Consider the following 21,323-nt stretch of genomic DNA (forward strand, 5'->3'; position numbering starts at 1 on the left):
GAAGAATTGCTTGAACCCAGGAGGCAGAGGTTGCAGTGACCCGAGATCAAATCATTGCACTCCAGCCTGGGCAACAAGTGCCAAACTCTGTCTCAAATAATAATAATAATAATTAAAAAAAATAGAGAAGGGGCTACACTGGCTGGGGTTGGTCCATGAATCACATAGACTGGGCCCAGGGTCAGTAGGTTAATTCAGTGGCATCACCATTTTATTTGGGAATTTTAAATATAATTCTGACTGCAAATCGATAAACACCCTTAGGTGGAGTTTATGCAAGCCTGTCTCTGCATTAGGCTTTGGAGTATCATGAATTATTTCCCTTTCTAACCTTTCTGCTTCAGCTCAAGCAAAAGTGGTAAAATTTTTCCTGATTCCTGAATCTGGCTGGAAAAACTTGTAACTTCATAAGTAACAATAGCCCTCCATTTTATGACCCTATCCCAAGAACACACCATGTGTGAAAGACTTCTCTGAGGAAGCTTAAAGGTCAGGGTGCAGTTCTACCCAACCTCTAATGAGCAGAGTTTAAGCACCCTCAGCATCTTGTGCATTTCAGGATAAAGCTTGGAAGGTTGCTCACCTGTGGGCCATGTTTGGTTTGGCAAGGCCTCTGCTTTTGACCCAACTTTGCAGCCATAGGTAAATTAAATTACATTTTGATCTGTGCCCACTGAAGACCAAGGAGTAGCTTGCAGGTTAACATTATGGAGAAGGTTATTAATTTTTTGTTAATTATTACGGCAACAGACTCGACAATTCCTTGGTAGCAGCACTTTGTAGCTGTTAACTAATATTGCTCTAAGAAACGGATGTTGCTTTTCTCTAGTGTTTGTCAAATGCACATGTTCTGACAGTAATGATAGTTCAGATGTATTTTGCTGGGCATCTGCCAGGGGTGCCCAGCGGGTAGCTGAATCCAGAGGCACTGGAATTGTAAATACAACAGACATTTTATGATGCCAGACTAAGGAGTTCAGCTTTGGCAGATTGCCAGGAGCCGTTGATTTGGCTCAGATTCAGTGCTATGTGTCTGTTTGCCAAGCAAGATTCGTTGTCTTGGTTAATTATACATAGAATTTGTACCCCCTTTCTCTCGATTATTTCCATCTTAAACCAGTATGACACTTACTTTAATTTTGCATCTTGTTTCGATACTGATTTGTGAGTGAGTTTCTGTCCCTGTTTTTGGTGAGTCTGTAGTGACTACATGTTTTCCTGCCCTGGTCCCAACACAATCCCAGCCTTACAGACCCTGGGTTTGCTGGTGTATAATGCAGGCTTTCAGATCTTGTATTGGATTCATTTGGTACCTTGTTACTTAGTGTTCTCCGTGTTCAGTACAGTGTCAATACCGCCTTATTAGATCAAGCTAATTTTTGATTCTTTAGAAGGTACAATGATTCTCAAGTTCTGGAGTACATGTGCCTATCTCATATTAAACATTATTTTTTCTTTCCAAAATGAGGCCAAAATACTTACCGTTGCCATACAAAAATAATTCCAGAATACAAAGAATCAAATAATATGATAGTAACCTCAATTCTTTGTCAGTGGGAAGAAGACAAAATGAAAAACTCAATTCCAGGTGTCAGTAACATCTCTTTTTTATTCTAATATGAGAACCTGAAGTTGTTTTTGAGTTGTCAGGATAATTGCATTTGAGCATTGCTTGGAAGCTGTAAGGATATACTGTTTGGGACAGTTTGTACATCTTAAAGAGCTTGCTCTGTGTTCTCCGGACACTGAGAACAAAGATTCAGCCCATGCCCTCCCTCCAGTTTCCTTCTCATTTCTACTCGTCTATCTGGTCATACCTGAGGGACCATCATTCAGAAATCTCAATGCCACCCACATGACTGATGAGTCCTTTTTTTGGGAAGGGAAATTACTTCTTTAATGTTCATATTGTTTTGCAGGTTAAATTGAATGACTGGAGTGGAATAAATAAAACCCCTTTTATTTATTTTTATAGGGATGGGGTTTTGCCATGTTGCCCAGGCCTCCTAAAGTGCTGAAACTACAGGTGTGAGCCACCAGGCCAGGCCAACAAAACCCCTTTTAAACACAAAATATTGAAGACTCAGGCAAGAACATGCAGTATTGCTAGTGAAGGGCCTATTGTGCTTTTTTTGTTTAGTTTTGCTTTTTAGGTTCACCACAGAACCTCAAGTTGTCTTTTTTTTTTTTTAAGCTAAATTTTCTTCCCTTTCTTAGTAGAAAAATCCTTGAGGGGGGAAGTTTTTTTAAGTAACTTACTGTAACCATAAATCACTTGCCGTTGGTTCTTGTTCTCCCTGGAATCCATTTTATGTACTTTCGCTAGAGTGTAGTAGTCCCAAACCCAATTCTAAGCATGCAGTCTCCGTGCTTAAAACAAAATAATCCAAAAATCCAATCATGTTCTTTCTTCATTATCTACTGTACAACACTGTAAAGACTGTAAACTTAGCCAGCATTGACAGCCCTCTATATCTGACCACATCTGACCTTTCTACACTTACTTTCCTACCACTGCCTTCCTTTCCTCCCAGTCCCTGAAATGCCAGAAACTAACTTGCCAGGCATAATGAGCTTCCCCATTGTCACCCACTCATCAAAAATCCATCTCTACCGCCTTCTAGTACCTGTTCCCTGAAGTCTTCCCTTCTGCTCCCCAGAACTCTGGTGGCTCAATCCAGGCTGCCCAGTTCCTGGGTTTGTTGGGCTGTTTATGCTGCCCACCGTGTGCTCAGAAATTCCTTGAATGCAGAGACTGTTAAGCTTTGTATATACTTTCAGTGCCTAGAACAGTCCCTTATACTTCATAAGTGCTTGTTGGCTTAATTTCATCTTCAAAAGGAACTTTGATTTTGATGGATATTTGAGTGTTAAAAAAAAAGCTAGAATTTTTTTGGGGGGGTGGTGGGGGGAATGACGGGGGAAGACGGGTGGCTGCAGCTCGGTCTCTAATTTGATGCCTAAGTATTTAAATATTTTATTAGAGTGACATGTTATATGAGACCATCTCAAAGGAGGACCTTACCTTTGTTAAGTTTTTTTCCCTCAGTTTCAAAATCCTAGGCTTCATCCTAGAAATACCCGAGTCACACCTGGATCCTGGCAGCTCATACCTACAGGTCTGGCTCGAAGATGCCAGGGCCATGAGGCTCAGGGCCCCAGATTCTGGTCCTAGCTCAGCCCCTGGCAAGTTTCATGGTCTTCCATTTCTACTTCTTTATGGATGAGTTAGATGCTTGTTTTCATTTTTGAACTTAAATTTGGTCAGCACCTACCACTTGACACTAGGATGGACACTTCAGATTTTATTTCATCTTCCTATGATCTTGGGCAAGTCAGTTCTCTGAGCCCACTTTCATCATCTAGACATAGGCACAATAATACTGTATGTCTACCTCTAGGATTATAAGGCATTAAAATTGAGATGACATTTCCATTTGAGAAGGAAAATAGTTGCTTTCAGTGCCTCTTATTTGATTCCTGGAGAGAGCAGACTCGCACCAACATTCAACCCCAGCGCTGATATGACAGTAATCCTCAGAGGCAGAGGCCCACACAAAACAGCAATGCTAGAAAGTTACAATTGGAAAGTTTCCTGCCAGCTTCAGGAATGACACTGCAAAGCTGGTGCCAGAAACTGCCAGAGTAATTCTCCTCATTACTGCTCTACCCACCCACTTTCAGCTCCCCAAATTAATTAGTGCAGTTGACTAATTCCTCTTTACCTTTATCATTTAGGGTGAGGCACTGCACAAAAACTCTTGACTTTGCCATATAGGGTCGTTGTTCTCTGTGGTCCCTGGATAAGAAGCATCACCATTATCTGGAAACATGCAGCAAAATCAAATTCTTCAGCTTCTCCCCAAACCTCCTGAGTTAGAAATTCACACGTTCTCCAGCTGATCTCATACATGCTAAAGTTTGAGAACCATTGAGTAAAGTTAATGCGTTAAGAAGAGATTAGATAGGGATGGTGATGTATCTTCCTACAGTTTCCTTGTTGACAAGAAAGTCAGACGTCAGTTGATCAGACTTTAGATTATTTATTGCTAAAACTAAAAAAACAAAAAACAGATTTTTAGTTCACTTGGGAAATCTTTGAGAAAAATCTACATGTTGAAACACACACATTTATAGCCTATTATTTGTACCAATATATTTAATTTTCCAGAACTAGAATTGAAGCAAATTTTGGAACCAATTCCCTCCTGTTATGGTGAATGGAGGTGAATGTCTGGCCTTTGGCAAGACAACTGCATTTGAGGCCCATGTGGGCCCTGCAGGGGCTACAGAGAGTTTTTGGTGGGCTTGAGGTTGATCTGCACTGGGAGTAACCAAAGCAAAGACAAGACAACTTGTACAAGTAGGGTCAATTTTCTTGGCCTCTTGACTTTGTTAAAATTCCCCCTTTTGGACCTTTGAGTTTACAGACTGAATACCAAGGATACTCTTTTAAAAAATATTCTTGCAATTTTTTGTATTTTGTGATTTTTCCATCACTCTGGAAGGGTGATAGGCAAGGATGAGGTAGATGGAGTCAAATATTTCAAGTAGAACTAAAGATCTTAGTTCCCTCAAAAATGAGGTGGGGTGAATTTGCTAATGTTAGACATTAGATAAACTGAGTTGGTAAAGCATTTCTTAAGACCTCACACTCTTCAGCCAGACCGACTGGGTTCAAAAAGGCAACTTACCCAAGCTCTCTGTGCCTCCATTTCCTCATCTGTAAAATGGAGATAATGTTCCTACCTCATGCGGTTGTTAGGAAGTGTGAAGGAGGGTCCGATTTGTGAAGCACACAGAACAGTGTCGGGCACATAGTAAACTCTATACAAATGTTTGTTTAGTAAATAAATATAGCCACTGAATTTCATGAGTTCTAATCTACGCTGACTTGCTGTGTGTCATTTCTTTCATTCAGCAGATCTGTTTTTCCAAGTGCTGAAATGCATATGTAGGTTTCTCTTGTTTTAAGATGATTGTTTCAAGGCATTTTTCATGATGTTTTGATTGGTAACTTCATTTTTTGGTACATTATCCATTAATAAAGTCTTGTCTTACCAATTATTTTGAGTTATGGCTTCTTTAAGTATTTTAGGATTAAGTTCAGATGAAAATTTCAAATACTCCATTCTCTGATGGGCCTGCAGTCACAAGTATTCCTTGTCTCTGTTATGCTCAAAGCCTTTAGAGAGCCATAGGTGATGTTTTATTGTTCTGATAAGGCTGTTTTCTCATATCAAAGGAAGTTGAATATTGTGTTTCTCTAAAGAAATACCTGTGATAACTTCTAGGTCCATAGGGTAAGTTCTAGGGTTAATGACTTCTACCAAGGACTTGTGAGCAGTGTGACTCAGGGCACACACTGCTGCTCACCTTCCCAGTAACCAGGAAATTAAACAAGGTATGTGCAAAATGCCACCCGACTACATGAATTCTCAGGGAACAGCAGCTGTTAATATTTGGGGAAAGGCATCAGAAAGGAAATGGTTAAATGCGTCTCGATGTCCTTATCCCTGGGCTGGACTGACCTTTGCTGATTTTATAATTGTGAGGAAGCCTGGTTGAAAACATTTCTCTGGTGACTGGGGTAGCGATGGGGGAGGGGGATGATTCCCAATGTCCGTTCCCAGCTTAGGCTGCCTGGCGGTGTGCTCGGGTGTGGGCTTGCTGCCACCCTCACGCAGCGCACGTAGCCCTGTCACTCAGCCATCACCCTGCTGGCTTAGAGCCAGTCCTCCACGGGAAGGGCGGCCTGCCCAAACCCAAACACCCTGTATTAATATGGCGATGTCGCCGGGCCTGTTTACTGTGCCTAATTGCATGGGCTCTGGCTGAATCCCCTCCAAGGAGAAGAATTAACCACAATGCAGAAAGGAATGACAATAGTCTCTTAAATTCCTGGCCTCTGAGCCTTTCAGTGGCTTCTTGGGGGAGGGTGATTCACTCAGAAGGTCGTGCATGAAGTGCGGGATCTCCTGGAATAGAATCTTGATGCAGCACAGTTCAACTTTAGAGGCCTTTGAACCCCCTGGACTTTTGTGCAGACTTCTATGTGTGCATGCATATTTCTTACATCCTTTTAGTGTAAGAATCTCAAAGGGCTATTGTGCCTGGTAGAACGATCATCACTGACCCAGGAGAACTAGATGGATGCTTCCAGGCTCTGGGTAGTTAATGATCCTGAAGCTAGGACCAAGTTCATCTGAGGACAGGTTTTAAAGTGAAGATGGTAAATTGTCTGCTATTCAGGCATGGTGCTCTCGCCTGACCAGGAGGGTGTGGGCAGACCCACTTCACTAAAGCAACCAAGAGTCGGTTATTACTTCTTATTTTTTATTTTCAGAAGTTCTGAAGTTTCCACAGTATTAGAAAATTCAGATGTAGGTGTATGATGACCGTTGTTCTACCTTGGGAGGGAGGTCATGTGTAGTGTTCTGGGTAAGCAGGTTCTGTGAGAAGAATTATTTTTAGTGTGGATTTAGGACAAATGAGGAAGGCAGAAGTAGTCTGCATTATGGAAACAGAGTAGTAAAAAATATTTTCATGAATAATTTGGGGTGTATTGAAAGGATTACCTACCTGACAGGGATTTGTCTGGTATTCTGAATCTTCCAAATGGTCTGGTGAGATGGTGAAGCTTTGGGAAGGTGAACATGGTGGCTGGACATGGCTTGTGTAATGGCCCACCAAAAGTGTATTTTCTCTTTCCCCCTCATTTCGTTAAATCAGTCTGTAACTAGAAGCACTAGAAGTCAGGAAATAGATTAGCTAGGCTTGCTCTTAACCAACAACAAAGATAACCAGCAAGATGCCAAGATAACTGATGACAGTTGACACAAAATTTCCTACCTTTCTAAGAGCTCACGTTAGCCACAACTATTTTCTTCATGCCTGTCTAGGTGAAGTTTGAATGCATAAAAATTCTAAAGCACTTTTAATACTTACTAGTTAGCACTGCTTCGTCATCACATTGAGATCTTTTTTTGTGCAATTCTGTATAAAGGATACATCCAGCTGGCAGCAAATGTGAACTTTGTGTCAGTGACATTTTCTTAAAACTTGGAGAAAGCTTTGCATAGTTGCCATCGTCTTGTAAAGAGGCCCTGCAAACATTGTTCTGTAGGAATTTAATTTACTTGACAAGAGTAGATCCCACAAAATGTCCTTGAAGATCACATATCCCTGGAAAAGGGAGATGATAGAAGGCTAAAGTAGTAATTCCAGTTTGCTCTTCATGTCCTCCAGATTTAAGTGGCAAATGATTTTTTGAGTTCTTTTCTCTTACTGCTTGTCAGAGCCAAGTGGAAAATAATGGAATTGGACATTTTGGCTTAATTTGTCTTTAGATTTTTTTTTTTTTTAATAAAACTTGTAAAGAGCATGTCTCTTTCAGGTTTTTTTTTTTTTCTCACTCCAGCCTTTCCTCCAGTATGCCTGCATATAGCAGTTTGAATACCTAAAGGGTTTTTCAGTTTTACTTTCTTTTTAAATAGGAGAATTTCAGTTTTAGAGCTGCCACTAGCACATATAGTGCCTTTGTTCCAGTTACTAATCCCCTTTCTTCTCCCTCAGATGAATTACCAAATGGGGCCCCTACTTCAGCAGGGTGCCTTGATGAAGGCAGGACCTAAAGTACTAAAGTATGTGATCATGGGGATGCCCTGCTCACTGGCTGCAGTCAAGGTGTGTGTTAAAATATGTGCTGAACATAAACTACCCAGAAAAATAGCCCTGGAAGTGTAGCCTTTAGCTCCTCTACCCACAGCTGACTAAAAACATTGGCAAGTTTGTCACCTAGACTGTTGTCACCCGAATATAAATGAGACCCATTTCTGGCCAGAAACCTCAGCTATCGCATTCTACATTGTGATGAGTTGCTTGGCTGTTTTACCAAGCAAAAGAAGGTGCATGGTCTCATGTATTTCTTCCCAACTCTTATTTATTTATTTACTTATTTATATTTTTTGAGACAGAGTCTCGCTCTGTCACCCAGGCAGGAGTGCAGTGGTGCGATCTCGGCTCACTGCAACCTCCGCCTCCCAGGTTCAAGTGATTCTCCTGCCTCAGCCTCCTGAGTAGCTGGGATTACAGGTGCGTGCCACCATGCCCGGCTAATTTTTGTATTTTTAGTAGATACAGGGTTTCACCATGTTGGTCAGGCTGGTCTTGAACTCCTGACATTGTGATCCACACACCTTGGCCTCCCAAAGTGCAGGGATTACTGCACCCAGCCCCCAACTCTTTACACATCTAGTTGTCTGTGGCGTCGTACCTTATGGTGAAGAAGGGAAGGATCCTGGGTCTCTGTTGCTCTGTACTGGGTGGACATGGGGGAAGGACTTGATGGAGCGAGGTATGAGGATGCAATTGGAATGTGGATGGCATTAAGGATGAGGCATTGTCTTGGGACAGGATGTGTTTGAGTCTGGTGGAGACAGATGGGGAAGGTGCCCACTCAGCAGCTGTCTCAAAGTAGCTTCACTTCTTGGAAGGCCTCACACAGTGATCTCAAAATATAGCCTGATATATGTGTATGTATATGTATATGTATATGTATATGTATTTATATATGTGTATATATTATATATATATATGTATTTATAGCCCTGATTAAAAAGTTGGGATCAACAATATTTAGGAGAGTTTACATAAAAATCTGATCGCCTGCTACTCTCATAAAATCGGAAGATTTGCTTTCATTGAAAATAACAGCAAGTCCCCTCAGTGTAGGTGGCATAACACACACTCCAGAGTTCTGACGCATGTAGACCTGATTGGCTTCAATCATTTGTTACTGGCAAACATCGAAAGCTATTTTAGTTTGCCAGTCCTGGATTCAAAACTACAAAACACTTAAGTAGAATTGGATCTCTGAAGAAGAGACATTCTACAGCTTCAGTTGAGGGGAAGACAAACGTAACACATCATCTTCAAAAATAGCTAACATTTATTAAGCACTTAGTGTGTGCCAGGCCATGCACTAAGCATTTTGTGTGGATTATCTCCCTGAGTCTTCATAAACCCATTTCACAGATGAACAAACCAAGGTGTAAATAAGTTAAATGTAGATTATCCCGTCCTTAGGTTGCATTTTATTTAAAAGTATGCTTTGCTCGAGACTCTGCTTACTTCAAAATGAATCCTTACAGAGGTTGGCTGGTATTTCTCCTTAGCAGCTAGAGGGGATCTAGCATTTGTCGGTAGATCAGAATACTAGTTTAAAGCTCCTTCAACCACATAGTTGTTTTTTTTTTTTTAAACCACATAGTTTTGAAATCATGCTATTCTCAACAAATCTTAAACAATGGATTTTCATTTATTGCAAATTTTGCAAATAAAATGAGATGTAATTAATACTTTAATTTGGTGAGTTAAATTTTGTATAAAATGCCACTTGATTATAACTTGTTCAAGACTGAGTCATACTAGCGAATCTGTCTCACATCAGGAGCAATTTAAAAGACATTTCTATGAAAATACATGTTGTAAGTGTTAGTAGAGAAGTGGTAAGTGTAACCGCAGGGTGGGTGTACCCCCTTCTCACCTGTGGGTCTGAAAAAATGATCATCATGGCTGAGTGGATGGTGGAGGTCATTGATGCTGAGCTTTTGAAATGGTTTTTACCTGCGGTCAAGCTGCGGTTGATGGCATTCAGGAGCACTCTGTTTAGGCATTGGAATGGAAATCCTGGACTTTTATTTTTCAACTTTACCTTTGGACTTGATGAGGTAGGTGGTTTTTTTGTTTTGTTTTGTTTTTTGTTTTGTTTTTTTTAATGAAGTCAGCTTACTGGTAACTCTTACCAGAACCACTGTTTTCTTTTCCACCTGTGGCATTTGGGGACCACATTTTTATACTGGGTTTTGACTGTTACAGTTCTATGTATCTGTATATATTCCAAGAATACATATACATTTCTTGTCTGGACATGGCTGCATACGTGTCTAGAGCACATATTCTTGTCTAGAGCCAGTCTGGGCCTGCCTGATTCACCTCTCCACTCATTTCTTATTGCTACAGAGCTAAGGAGAGGCCTCTGGGAATGGGGATGGTGGGAGGTGGGGTGGGTACACTATATAATGTCAGCAGACAGAACGGTAAATGTGTAGGGGGACACGTGGATTTATCAGCATATCCAAGAATAGAATTATAGGACTATACTGTATTTGCTGCTGGAGATGACATTAAAGTGTTAAACTTCTGTAAATTTCAAATATTAATCTAGTCAGGAAGTTTTAGAAAATAAAAAAGCCTGTACTAAAGTAGGCATCCTCTTGATATGTGTCAGTTTATTGCTTGGCATGTTTGTTATATGATCATTAAATTACTCTGGCCCGTTCTTTTAACAATACAGCATTGAAGGCTTCTCTTCTGTTAAACACTAAATCCCTTCCCCAGCTTGATGAGGTTTAGATAGCAACTCAGTTGGATGGATCTGCTTCCGGAGTTTGTTACTGCCCCGTGTACAAATTGGCACAGAAGTGAATGGCTAGTTATTAAAGTCAGGCTTGCTTCTCCGTGCATCCTTAGCCTCATGGTTTAGACCCTGTCAAAGACGAGCAAATAGTTGGGAATGTGCCCAAGCAAAGACCCATCTCCTATGGCACTCATCCAGAAAACACACTGATACAATTGGCCGAATGTAGCCTCAACTGGCCCACTGATGCTTGAAATGATTTCCTTCCATTGTTTCCAGCTTGATGCATGTGGTTTCTGGAACCAGGAGAGAGGGTGAATATTCACTCTGGCCAGAAAAATTATCTCTGTTCCTCCCCTTTAAGCAGACAGATACTTTGCTGACATGTAGGGGTTTTGTCCTAATAGTAAGTCCTCTGGAATTGGCTCTTTGTCTCTGTGTGTTTTATAGATGCAGCATGTAGTAGAGGGCGTGCTTTTGTGAGTCTGTATCCATCTTTTTTTTTTTTTCTTCAATATTTTAATCTGAGCTGAGTTCTGAGGCAGAGAAACACTCCTTAATGACCTGAAGAATGATGTTGCTTTTTCAAGGGTTGATGCTTAGATCAAGTCTTAGATCTTCTTGGGCCTTTGACAGATGTGTAACCCAATCCCCTCTTTATAGGAAAGAGACAGCCTGGGATCACAGTTAGTTGCAGAGTGAACTATGGTAGGCATCCAGACCACTGACCTTTTCCTTAGAGAAGAGCTGTTTAAGCATATAAGATTATAGCACTGATGTCGTACTTTTTCTTTTCAGACACTCAGTGGGGGGAGCCTGAGATAATAGGGAATCCAGCCTGTAATTGTTTGTGGCTTAAGCGACTTTCATTATTGGCTCTGTGGTGGCTCTTATAATCCTAATAGCTGCTTCCAGGGGTGGGTAATTCTTTAGTCATTATAGGTGACTTTATGTATCTCTTCTTCTCTTGCTAGGCCCTTCAATTCTGTTTGCTACCAATCACCCTTCCTCAAGCCATGCTTTGCTTAGTGGTACCTTCATTTGTTAAATCTTTATTGCTGATGTTGCCTCACAGTTTCACCTTCTGAAAGATGCTCAAGCTAACAACCTAACTTGAGCTCTAAGGATGACATTGCATTGACATTTTCATGTTCAAAGGCAGGATATGGGGATTGTTTGCTGCACGAGGATATGAAGTTTGAGAGAGATGGTGATTTAAGCTTTAAAATTGTTGTAAAGTCAAGTTACTATTCAGCCTTATTATCGATCTGGTATGCACGATCTAGTATGCAAGGTGTGTGATGCCTAGTTCCATGTCATAGGTGCAGTAGTTTCATGCTACTATTGAGAGTGACTCGGCAGCCACGTTCAAGTTGATTCATTGAACCACTAGCCCATTAGCTTGGGGCTGTACTCAAATGGTCATTTTACCAATGAAGCAATGCTGCCATTTATCAGGAAATCTATGGCCTGGATCCTTACATGCATGTTTGAAGATAGGTCTTTTAAAATGACAGAAATAGCTATTAATCTTGGTAAAATGTGAATTTACTCTTTAGAGAAAGAGCTATTCACTAGTTCATTGATTTATTTATCACATTTTAGATGGATACCTTTTATATGTCAGGCACTGTCCTAGGTGCTAAGAATACATCAGTGAGTAGAACAGGAAAAAAAATCCCTGTTCTCATCTTATGTTGTTGGTTCCAATATTTTCCTTGCACCTACTGCATCCCTATAAAAAATATTGTTAAAACATGGCAGTATCCTGTGAAGAAAAGAACTGGCTTTCTATACTTTGCCTTCTTCCCTCTCCCCACTCTCTGTTACAGTTTTTCCCGTGGAACAACTAGAGGTTTGTTTTCTCTAATAGTAATTTTCAGTAGGATTTTTGGTATGGCTTTCTACTTTATTCTTCCACCTGATTGATACAGGTAGCAGTTAGACAAAGAGAACTTCAGATTATCACCTGATTTGATAATTATCAGGAAGAAGACATGCATTAAGAAACACATATTAAGATACATGCATGGCTTTTTTCCTGAAAGGAATCTCCCTGTGTTGTCTTTGTTAACAAGTTAGGGCATGACTTCCTATTGATCTTCCTCTATTCGGTCTATCCTAAGCATTTTACTGAGTAAGCCTGACCTTTTCCTCCTTTGGTGATTGGTTCTGTCACTTTGAGTATGCAAGTACCTTTAGCCATTGTTCTGAAACAGTGTGAGTGATTCAGGGGCACTTGCTAAACAGTCATAATCCTTGAACTCCACACCTAGTGACTCTGATTTTGTAGGTCTAGCATGGGACACTAGAAACTGCTTTTCCAAAAAGGAGTATTGAAGAAAGGCAAGGCATCCAAATAGGTTATGCAAATAGGGCATGTAGATAGGTTACTTTAAGAAAGACTATATAAAATGTTCTAGAACTTTGGGAATATTGTTGAACCACTTTCCACTGGACAGAGCCATAGTGTGACCTGGCCATTACTCTTATGCACAGAAGGGTCCAAATTTATGTACCATACATGAAATTAAGAAGCCAGCAACTACCTGTAAATGTCACATAGCACCCAAGGAGACTGTGTTACTTATCTGCTCACCAGTGGGAGGAGAAGATTGTCTGTCTCAGCTTTATTAACCAGCTTTCTTGGGATTTCTCCATAGGCAATGGTGGCTTGCTATCCGGGAAATGGAACAGGTTATGTTCGCCATGTGGACAACCCCAACGGTGATGGTCGCTGCATCACCTGCATCTACTATCTGAACAAGAATTGGGATGCCAAGGTACTCTTGAATAATGGGAGTAGAGTGTGGGGTTAAAAACTATAGGAAAATGATTCAGATAACTTAGAGGAGAGTTTATATTGAGTTCATAGTTGCCCTGTCTCCCACTGATGAAACATTTCTATTTCCACTTCATAACCTCCTGCGACAATGGAATTAGTACTAAAGTTGTTAAGAAGAAAATAATGAAGTTAATTTGGAGGGGGATAGGTAGGGTGGTTATTAACCCTACCTCTGAGAAGGGTGGTTGATGAAGGGAAGGTAATATGATATTAGGATTAATGATTAATTTTTTTCAGTTTAAATCAGAGTTGCTCTGACTGTCAATGCAGAATAAGATGTACACTTTTCCCTCCCAGAAGCAGCACTGGGAAAGTTCCACAAAAATAGAACTGTAGGATATAAAACCATCCCCAAGAGAGATTTCCCACACAGTCCTCTCCCTCAGGGTGATATGTCTCATTGATGGCTGCTTGCCATGGCTTACTATGGTTTGTGAATGCCAAAGGCTTTGTGGCTTATTTTTGTAGTATAGAACTTATAGATAGATGGAGATATGAAGCCTGGTTCCATGCTTATAGACATTTGTGTGGACTCTGTATGCTTTCCGAAAGTTAAGAATGATTTAGGAGTCTGGAAAGTCAGATAACTTTTCAAGCTTATTTGGCTTTTGAACCTTCTGCATCTCCATTTCCTGTTCATTAGGCAAATACTGGCTGTCATAAAGCAGTAATATTTTATCCAGAGTCAGAAAAATGAAACTTGGAAAACCATTGAATCAGTGAAAAGGCCTATCTCTTCTCCCTGTTTGGTAACATCTCTGGAATACATTGGTAACATGACTGGAATACATCCATTAGGTCTTCTTTAAAATCTTGAGAGGTGCTAATAGAGACGAGAGAATAAAGTTATCAGATTGGTAATGACAAATTGGAAGGTCTGCAATCATTCAACAAATATTTGAGTTCCTGCTAGTGTCAGTCATTGTATTATGAAGAAATATTGATGTGTAAGGCCTGAACTCTACACTGAATATGGTTATTCTAGTAGGATGAAATAGGTTGACATGTAAAAGAAAAAGTAATTCAAGGAAAAGAGTGATATATGTCATAAAAGGTGCAGATTAGGTGGTCTGAGAGTTCAGAAAAAAGAGCATGTAACTTCCAAATAACGAGGTCAGATAGGAGTTAAGGGAGTTCAGAAGAGCTGTAAATTCTAATTGAAGGGGAAGTTACATGTGATGATTTTCTTAGAAAGTTGTTAATGGTTAGATGGAACCACGTGAAATTGCTGGGTATTTTTTTTAAAGTCAAAAACACTCAAATATTAGCAAATCTGTGTGATTCAGTCTAACAGTACTCTATTTTACATCCATGGGCTTTATGACTGTGGGGGGCGGTGGGAATGCTTTTTTTGGTTTAAGGTGAATAAGGAGATATCTCTAGCCAAGTTTGGTATAAAATTTGGTACAAAGTGGCCAGGCATGGTGGCTCATGCCTATAATCCCAGCACTTCAGGAGGCCCAGGTGGGTGGATGACCTGAGGTCGGGGGTTCGAGACCAGCCTGACCAACATGGGGGAAACCCCATCTCTATTAAAAATACAAAATTAGCTGGGCATAGTGGCACATGCCTGTAATCCCAGCTACTCAGGAGGCTGAGGCAAGAGAACTGCTTGAACCAGGGAGGTGGAGGTTGCAGTGAAATGAGATCATGCCATTGCACTCCAGCCTGGGCAACAAGAGTGAAACTCCATCTCAAAAAAAAAAAAAAAAAAATTTGTACAAAGTATTAGGTTGAAGTAAAAATCTGGGGTACCATGCATTTGGAGTGGTGGTTAGCAGATTGCATGTTTCTAAATGGGGCTGAAATATGGTTGTCGATAAACTACATGAGAGGTAAGAAGTAATCCCCCTTCTTTGTGTCTTTAAGCTACATGGCGGGATCCTGCGGATATTTCCAGAGGGGAAATCATTCATAGCAGATGTGGAGCCCATTTTTGACAGACTCCTGTTCTTCTGGTCAGATCGCAGGAACCCACACGAAGTGCAGCCTTCTTACGCAACCAGGTAATAGCTGGAGCCATGATTCCTCTTCCGGAGTTCGTTGTATAAACCCTAGTTCCAGAGAACTCTCTAAACATGTGTCCTGTGCATGTGGGGGATTGATCACACCCCATAGCTGATAGCAAACTTGTTTGGAGTCTACAAAAATTAAAGAGGAAGCTTTGCATTCTTTAGCATACTAAAGCTAACCTCAGTTTGAAAGTACTATTAACAAGTTGTTTTCTATTAGGTGAGCATATTGGATTCCAATTTCTCAAGAGTATTTTTCTCTTCTCTCCGTTCCTCCTTTCTCTTACCTCTCTTACCCTTTTTTAAAAAAAACAAATGTTGAACTATGCCTAGAGAATATTGGCTGTCACATATCAGGAATTCTGTCTGGTTACTTTGGATGAGTTTACAAGCCACTAGTTGCAAGCAGAGAAAGAACCTTGAGAAACGAAAGAGTAATTTGTTTTGACTTTCTCTTTTTGTCTATTCCTAGGTTTGAAATTGGCTTGGGCTTGCTGTATCCATGGTCCAACAGTTGAATGTTTTATTAATCTTTTCTTTATGTGCACATGAAGATTCTCAGAGTAACTGAGCACCTTAGTATTGTTTAGGACCGATCTAGACAATCTTGACAAAAATCTTCATTCTCAATTCTGCCTCTTATTTCCCTTTGTCTCTGTCTAAAGCAATAAACCAGGCAGCATTGGAGGGCTACGGAGTGCAGCTTATACTGAGACTAGCATTCAGGGGCAGGAGGAGAGAGTTTTGATAGGATGATGATTAAACCCTAACAAGCCTAATTAAATTAAGATCACATGTGTCCTCCTCCCGAAATCACACAGCTTAGCCCTAAACCCAGTTATATATTAACTGCCACATTGGAATGTCTTCTAGATGAGCAGGGAACCAATTCTACCACTGAAGTCAGCTTTTGTGTTTTATGGGGTATGTAACTAAACCCTGTTGTTTGTGGCAGAACTCTTTGGTTATTCCCCAATATCATGATGACTGGCCTTACAGGGAAAACATTAGCAAATGTTGATGAGAAGCCCTTGAAAAAAACTCAAGTGCTGTAGAAATTGCAGTACCTAATAATCATTACAAAATGAAACTTTAAAAAAAAAAACCAAGTATGAAATGGCTCCCATTACAGTCTATCCAATGAATGGGATAAAGCAAATTAGTGGGGATGCAGTAGAAAGCTCTGGGGCATTATATTATTCAATTGTAATTTTGCCTCAATGTCCAAAACTAAAGAAAGCAAGCCAAGAGTTTTAAACATACTGTGATTTACATAAGTTGTTTTTCAAAGCTTCACTCAAATGTCATCTCTTCTCTATGTTCTCGCCACCAACTTGGGTCTCCCAGTCTTTAGCAGAATGACTGTCTTCTAGTCCTTTCTGTAGAGACCATGTTTATCTGTTACATTATTGCAAAATCACTTGTCTCCCCTACTTCGAGCCTGAGATCATAGAAGAAGATCTGATCACAGGGTCATTTGAATTCCTAATGCCCAAGAAAATTTCTGGCACATACCTGGAATTCATTATGCATTTTATTACATTGAAATAGAATTAAAACCAGAGAAGTTAATTTTAAATTAAAATCAGGGTAGACAGGCTGGGCATGGTGGATCACACGTGTAATCCCAGCACTTTGGCAGGCCGAGGCGGGCAGGTCAAGAGATCGAGACCATCCTGGCCAACATGGTGAAACCCCATCTCTACTAGAAATACAAAAATTAGCTGGATGTGGTAGCGTGCACCTGTAGTCCCAGCTACTTGGGAGGCTGAGGCAGGAGAATCGCTTGAACCTGGGAAGCGGAGGTTGCAGTGAGCCGAGATCGTGCCTCTGCTTGGCAACACAGTAAGACTCCATCTCAAAAAAAAATAAAAAAATAAAAAAATAAAAAAAAATTGGCCAGGCGCAGCGGCTCACGCCTGTAATCCCAGCACTTTGGGAGGCCGAGGCAGGTGGATCACCAGGTCAGGAGATCGAGACCATCCTGGCTAACATGGTGAAACCCCGTCTCTACTAAAAATGTAAAAAATTAGCCAGGCATGGTGGTGGCCGCCTGTAGTCCCAGCTACTCAGGAGGCTGAGGCAGGAGAACCTGGGAGACAGAGCTTGGAGTGAGCCAAGATTGCGCCACTGTACTCCAGCATGGGCGACAGAGCAAGGCTCCATCTCAAAATAAATAAATAAAATAAAATAAAAATAAAAAAAATTTAAAAAATTAGGGTAGACTTATAATAATATGGAAAACTTTAAAAGTTTTAATGTGAGATTTATAGGACATTTGTGTTTTTAGTAGTAGCATTAAACCTCTTTCCTTATATCTGCTTATCTTTCATAGATATGCTATGACCGTTTGGTACTTTGATGCTGAAGAAAGGGCAGAAGCCAAAAAGAAATTCAGGAATTTAACTAGTATGTATTTGATAATTTTCTGTGACTTTTGATCAAGTTAATCCTTGACTTTTATTCAATGTTATATATTTTTAAACATGCTCTGTTCAATCTGTTACAGCTTAACTTTATATATAATGACATCTTGATGGGTTTTATCCTGAAACCTTGGCCTTAGGGCTCTTAGAAAAATCAGAAACAATGCAAGGGGCTTCCCCTGAGAATGCCCACTGAATGTATGATGGTTTATGATAGATGGGAAATAGTTAACTTTTTCTTATTAGTGTTAACCAGTCAAATGTAACATTAAATTTTGCCCATGATTTTTGGCATATCGCAAAGGAAATGTAATGGAACCCAGTTATGATGGCAAAATTTATTATATTGGGTGAGACTGTGACTCTCAGTATAACAGCAGGGCTCATGTAATATAAACTGAATATAACATATTCCTATCCCATATAACTCATATAACTATATAAACTCATATAACTATTCCTATCCCATCCAACCAGTATTAGAAGGCAGCATTTCCCAAAATATGTTGCATTAAAACACAAATCCTGCCAAGTTGGTAAATTCCTGGTCCCAGAAATGTGGGAAATGTTGCATACTGTATGCCTGTCTTAAAGAGTCACAGTGCTCACTAGCATATTAAATGAAGGCTCTAAGAGATCCTGCAGTAAGGACACATATATAATATTGCCTAGCCCATAGCCCATTTGGACTGTATACCTCTCAAATACCAAAGTGGTCTCCAAATTGCACCCAGGATATCTGTTTGTTTTCTCTTCCAGATGGCTTCCACTGCTTAACTCTGATATGTGAGTGAGGCCACATTTCATACAACTTATGCTCAACACATTAGCCCAAGAGGCCAATGCTGGATGTAAACCCAAAGTTACTCCACAATCTGTGAGGCATATGGAAAAGATCCCATTGCAAAGTCAAGAGAGGATCCTTTTGCAAAGCTCTATTAGGAGGCTTATATAAGATGGGAAGTGTTTACTGGAGGCTTTTTGGTGACATCTGTGACATAAAACTCATCAGAGCTGACTCCATACCCTCTTTATTCTCCTTTCTGTCCCCAACCCAGGGAAAACTGAATCTGCCCTCACTGAAGACTGACCGTGCTCTGAAATCCGCTGGCCTTGTTCATTTTAGTAATGGTTCCTGAATTCTCTTAAATTCTTTGAGATCCAAAGATGGCCTCTTCAGTGACAACAATCTCCCTGCTACTTCTTGCATCCTTCACATCCCTGTCTTGTGTGTGGTACTTCATGTTTTCTTGCCAAGACTGTTGATCTTCAGATACTCTTTGCCAGATGAACTCATTTGCTAACACCAGAAATTCCTGCAGACTTCCTATTCGGCCAGCGGTTGAACTGATAGATTCGGTAATACTGACTATCAAGAGAAGAGCCTAGGAGCATAGCGAGGGAATGAACCTTACTTGCACTTTATGTATACTTCCTGATTTGAAAGGAGGAGGTTTGTAAAGAAAAAAATGGAGGGGGTAGATGCCACAGAGAGGCATCATGGAAGTCTTAACAGCAGGAAACAGAGAAATCTGTGTCATCTGAACAATTTCCAGATGTTCTTAATCCAGGGCTGTTGGGCTTTCTGGAGAATTATCACAACCTAATGACATTAATACCTCTAGAAAGGGCTGCTGTCAGAGTGAACAATTTATAAGTGTCCCATGGGGCAGACACTCCTTTTTTCCCAGTCGTGCAACCTGGATTTTTCTGCCTCAGCCCCATTTTGCTGAAAATAATGACTTTCTGAATAAAGATGGCAACACAATTTTTTCTCCATTTTCAGTTCTTACCTGGGAACCTAATTCCCCAGAAACTAAAAAACTAGATATTAGTTGTTTTGGTTGCTTTGTTGGAATGGAATTTGAATTTAAATCAAAGGAAAAATATCTCCCTGGTAGTTTTGTGTTAACCTCTGATAACTGTGGAAAGAGTAGGTCTACTGATATACAATAAACATGTGTGCATCTTGAACAATTTGAGAGGGGAGGTGGAGTTGGAAATGTGGGTGTTTCTTTTTTTTTTTTTTTTTTTTTTTTTTTTTTTTTCAGTTTTCCTTTTTAATGAGCTCACCCTTTAACACAATAAAAAACAGGGTGCTGTATTTTAAAAAAGGAAATAGAAATAAAAAAAAATCTCAAAGCTATTTGAGTTCTTGTCTGTCCCTAGCAGCCTTTCTTCGCCCACTTGGCTCTCCAGATCTGCTGTGGTTGGCAGTATGGCCAGAATCATGGAATTTGCTAGAACTGTGGAAGCTTCTACTCCTGCAGTAAGCACAGATCGCATTGCCTCAATAACTCGCTATTGAGCACGTATTTTACAAAAGCTACTTTTCTTAGTTTTCAGTACTACTTTCATGTTTTAAAATTCCCTTTAATTTCTTGCTTGAAAATCCCATGAACATTAAAGAGCCAGAAATATTTTCCTTTGTTATGTACGGATATATATATATAGTCTTCCAAGATAGAAGTTTACTTTTTCCTCTTCTGGTTTTGGAAAATTTCCAGATAAGACATGTCACCATTCATTCTCATGACTGCTGTATTTTGTTGTATAGTAATAGTTACCACCTTCTAAATTACTACGTAATTTACTTATTTATTATGTTTATTGTCTTGTATCCTTTCTCTAGAGTGTAAGCACAATGAAGACAGGAATTTTGTATATTTTTAACCAATGCAATATACTCTCAGCACCTAAAATAGTGCCTGGAACATAGTGAGGGCTCAGTAAATACTTGTTGAACAAACTTAATCTCCTACATTAGCATTCTAGGGTTTGATTAATATATTCCATCTTTGGCAGGAAGAGCTTGCTAGAATTTTTACACACATCTTTGTAACATTATTGACTTATACATTTACACTAAGAGTTTTAGAAAGCTTTGGTCATAGTGTCACTTCATATTTGTTTACCCATGAATAGGTTATTCACTGACCACTATGAATCTGACAATTGAACAAATTATATTTTGCCCTTCCATATCCTGGAAACAACATTAGTAAAATAACATTAGTTTCAGATAGGACAGAGTAAATTCCCCTTTTCAAACAATTTTGAAAAATTTCAATAGGAAAGAAAGGAGGAAGTTTATTAAGAATTTTATATTCTGTAAAATGGTAACTATATCTTTTTCATGATTCCTAATGTCATAAGAATGATAGTGACAGTATTCTGAAGGAGGATCATATAGTTCCAAAAGCATGTCTTGTATCTTTCACTTTAGTCAATATGCCAAAAGATCTGACCTCCAAGGCTTTGCTTGTTCCTTCCAGACAAAGGTCCTACAAGCAAATAAACCAATTTTTTTATGTGCACTGATTTTTTTTTTTTTAATGGCTCAATTTGAGTCCTGGAAAATTAAGCTGGAAAATACAACTTTAATGCTCAGAGTCTGTTTTTTGCTCCACTCTTTGACAGCCCACTTAGGGGAGGAGTTAGCCCTGCTAAAGAAACATTATTTGGCAAATAATCTGATCAATTTTATTTATATTCCCAGCAATGAAATATTAAGAGCCTACCTCACCACCATGTCACTTATACAGTCCAGAGTTCTTGGTAGGAGATTAAATTTTGAACCAAAGATCCAATTTCATGGAAATAAAAAGTCTTACCTAAGT

General features: G+C 39.8%; 1 protein-coding gene across 1 annotated transcript in view; it reads left to right on the forward strand.

Annotated features, from left to right (window-relative positions):
• EGLN3 (egl-9 family hypoxia inducible factor 3) overlaps window positions 1-20,477 on the forward strand; it is a 27,475-nt gene extending 6,998 nt beyond the window's left edge. The window contains exons 2-5 of the mRNA XM_017895901.1: window positions 13,084-13,203; window positions 15,135-15,271; window positions 17,613-17,686; window positions 18,762-20,477. Of these exons, the coding sequence (XP_017751390.1) occupies window positions 13,084-13,203; window positions 15,135-15,271; window positions 17,613-17,686; window positions 18,762-18,793 (363 nt within the window). The 3' untranslated portion in view covers window positions 18,794-20,477. The remainder of the gene's footprint in view (window positions 1-13,083; window positions 13,204-15,134; window positions 15,272-17,612; window positions 17,687-18,761) is intronic.
• The last annotated feature ends 846 nt before the right edge of the window (window positions 20,478-21,323 follow it).

The sequence above is a fragment of the Rhinopithecus bieti genome, unplaced genomic scaffold, assembly GCF_001698545.2.
Source record: "Rhinopithecus bieti isolate Rb0 unplaced genomic scaffold, ASM169854v2 scaffold_21703, whole genome shotgun sequence".
NCBI lineage: Eukaryota > Metazoa > Chordata > Mammalia > Primates > Cercopithecidae > Rhinopithecus > Rhinopithecus bieti.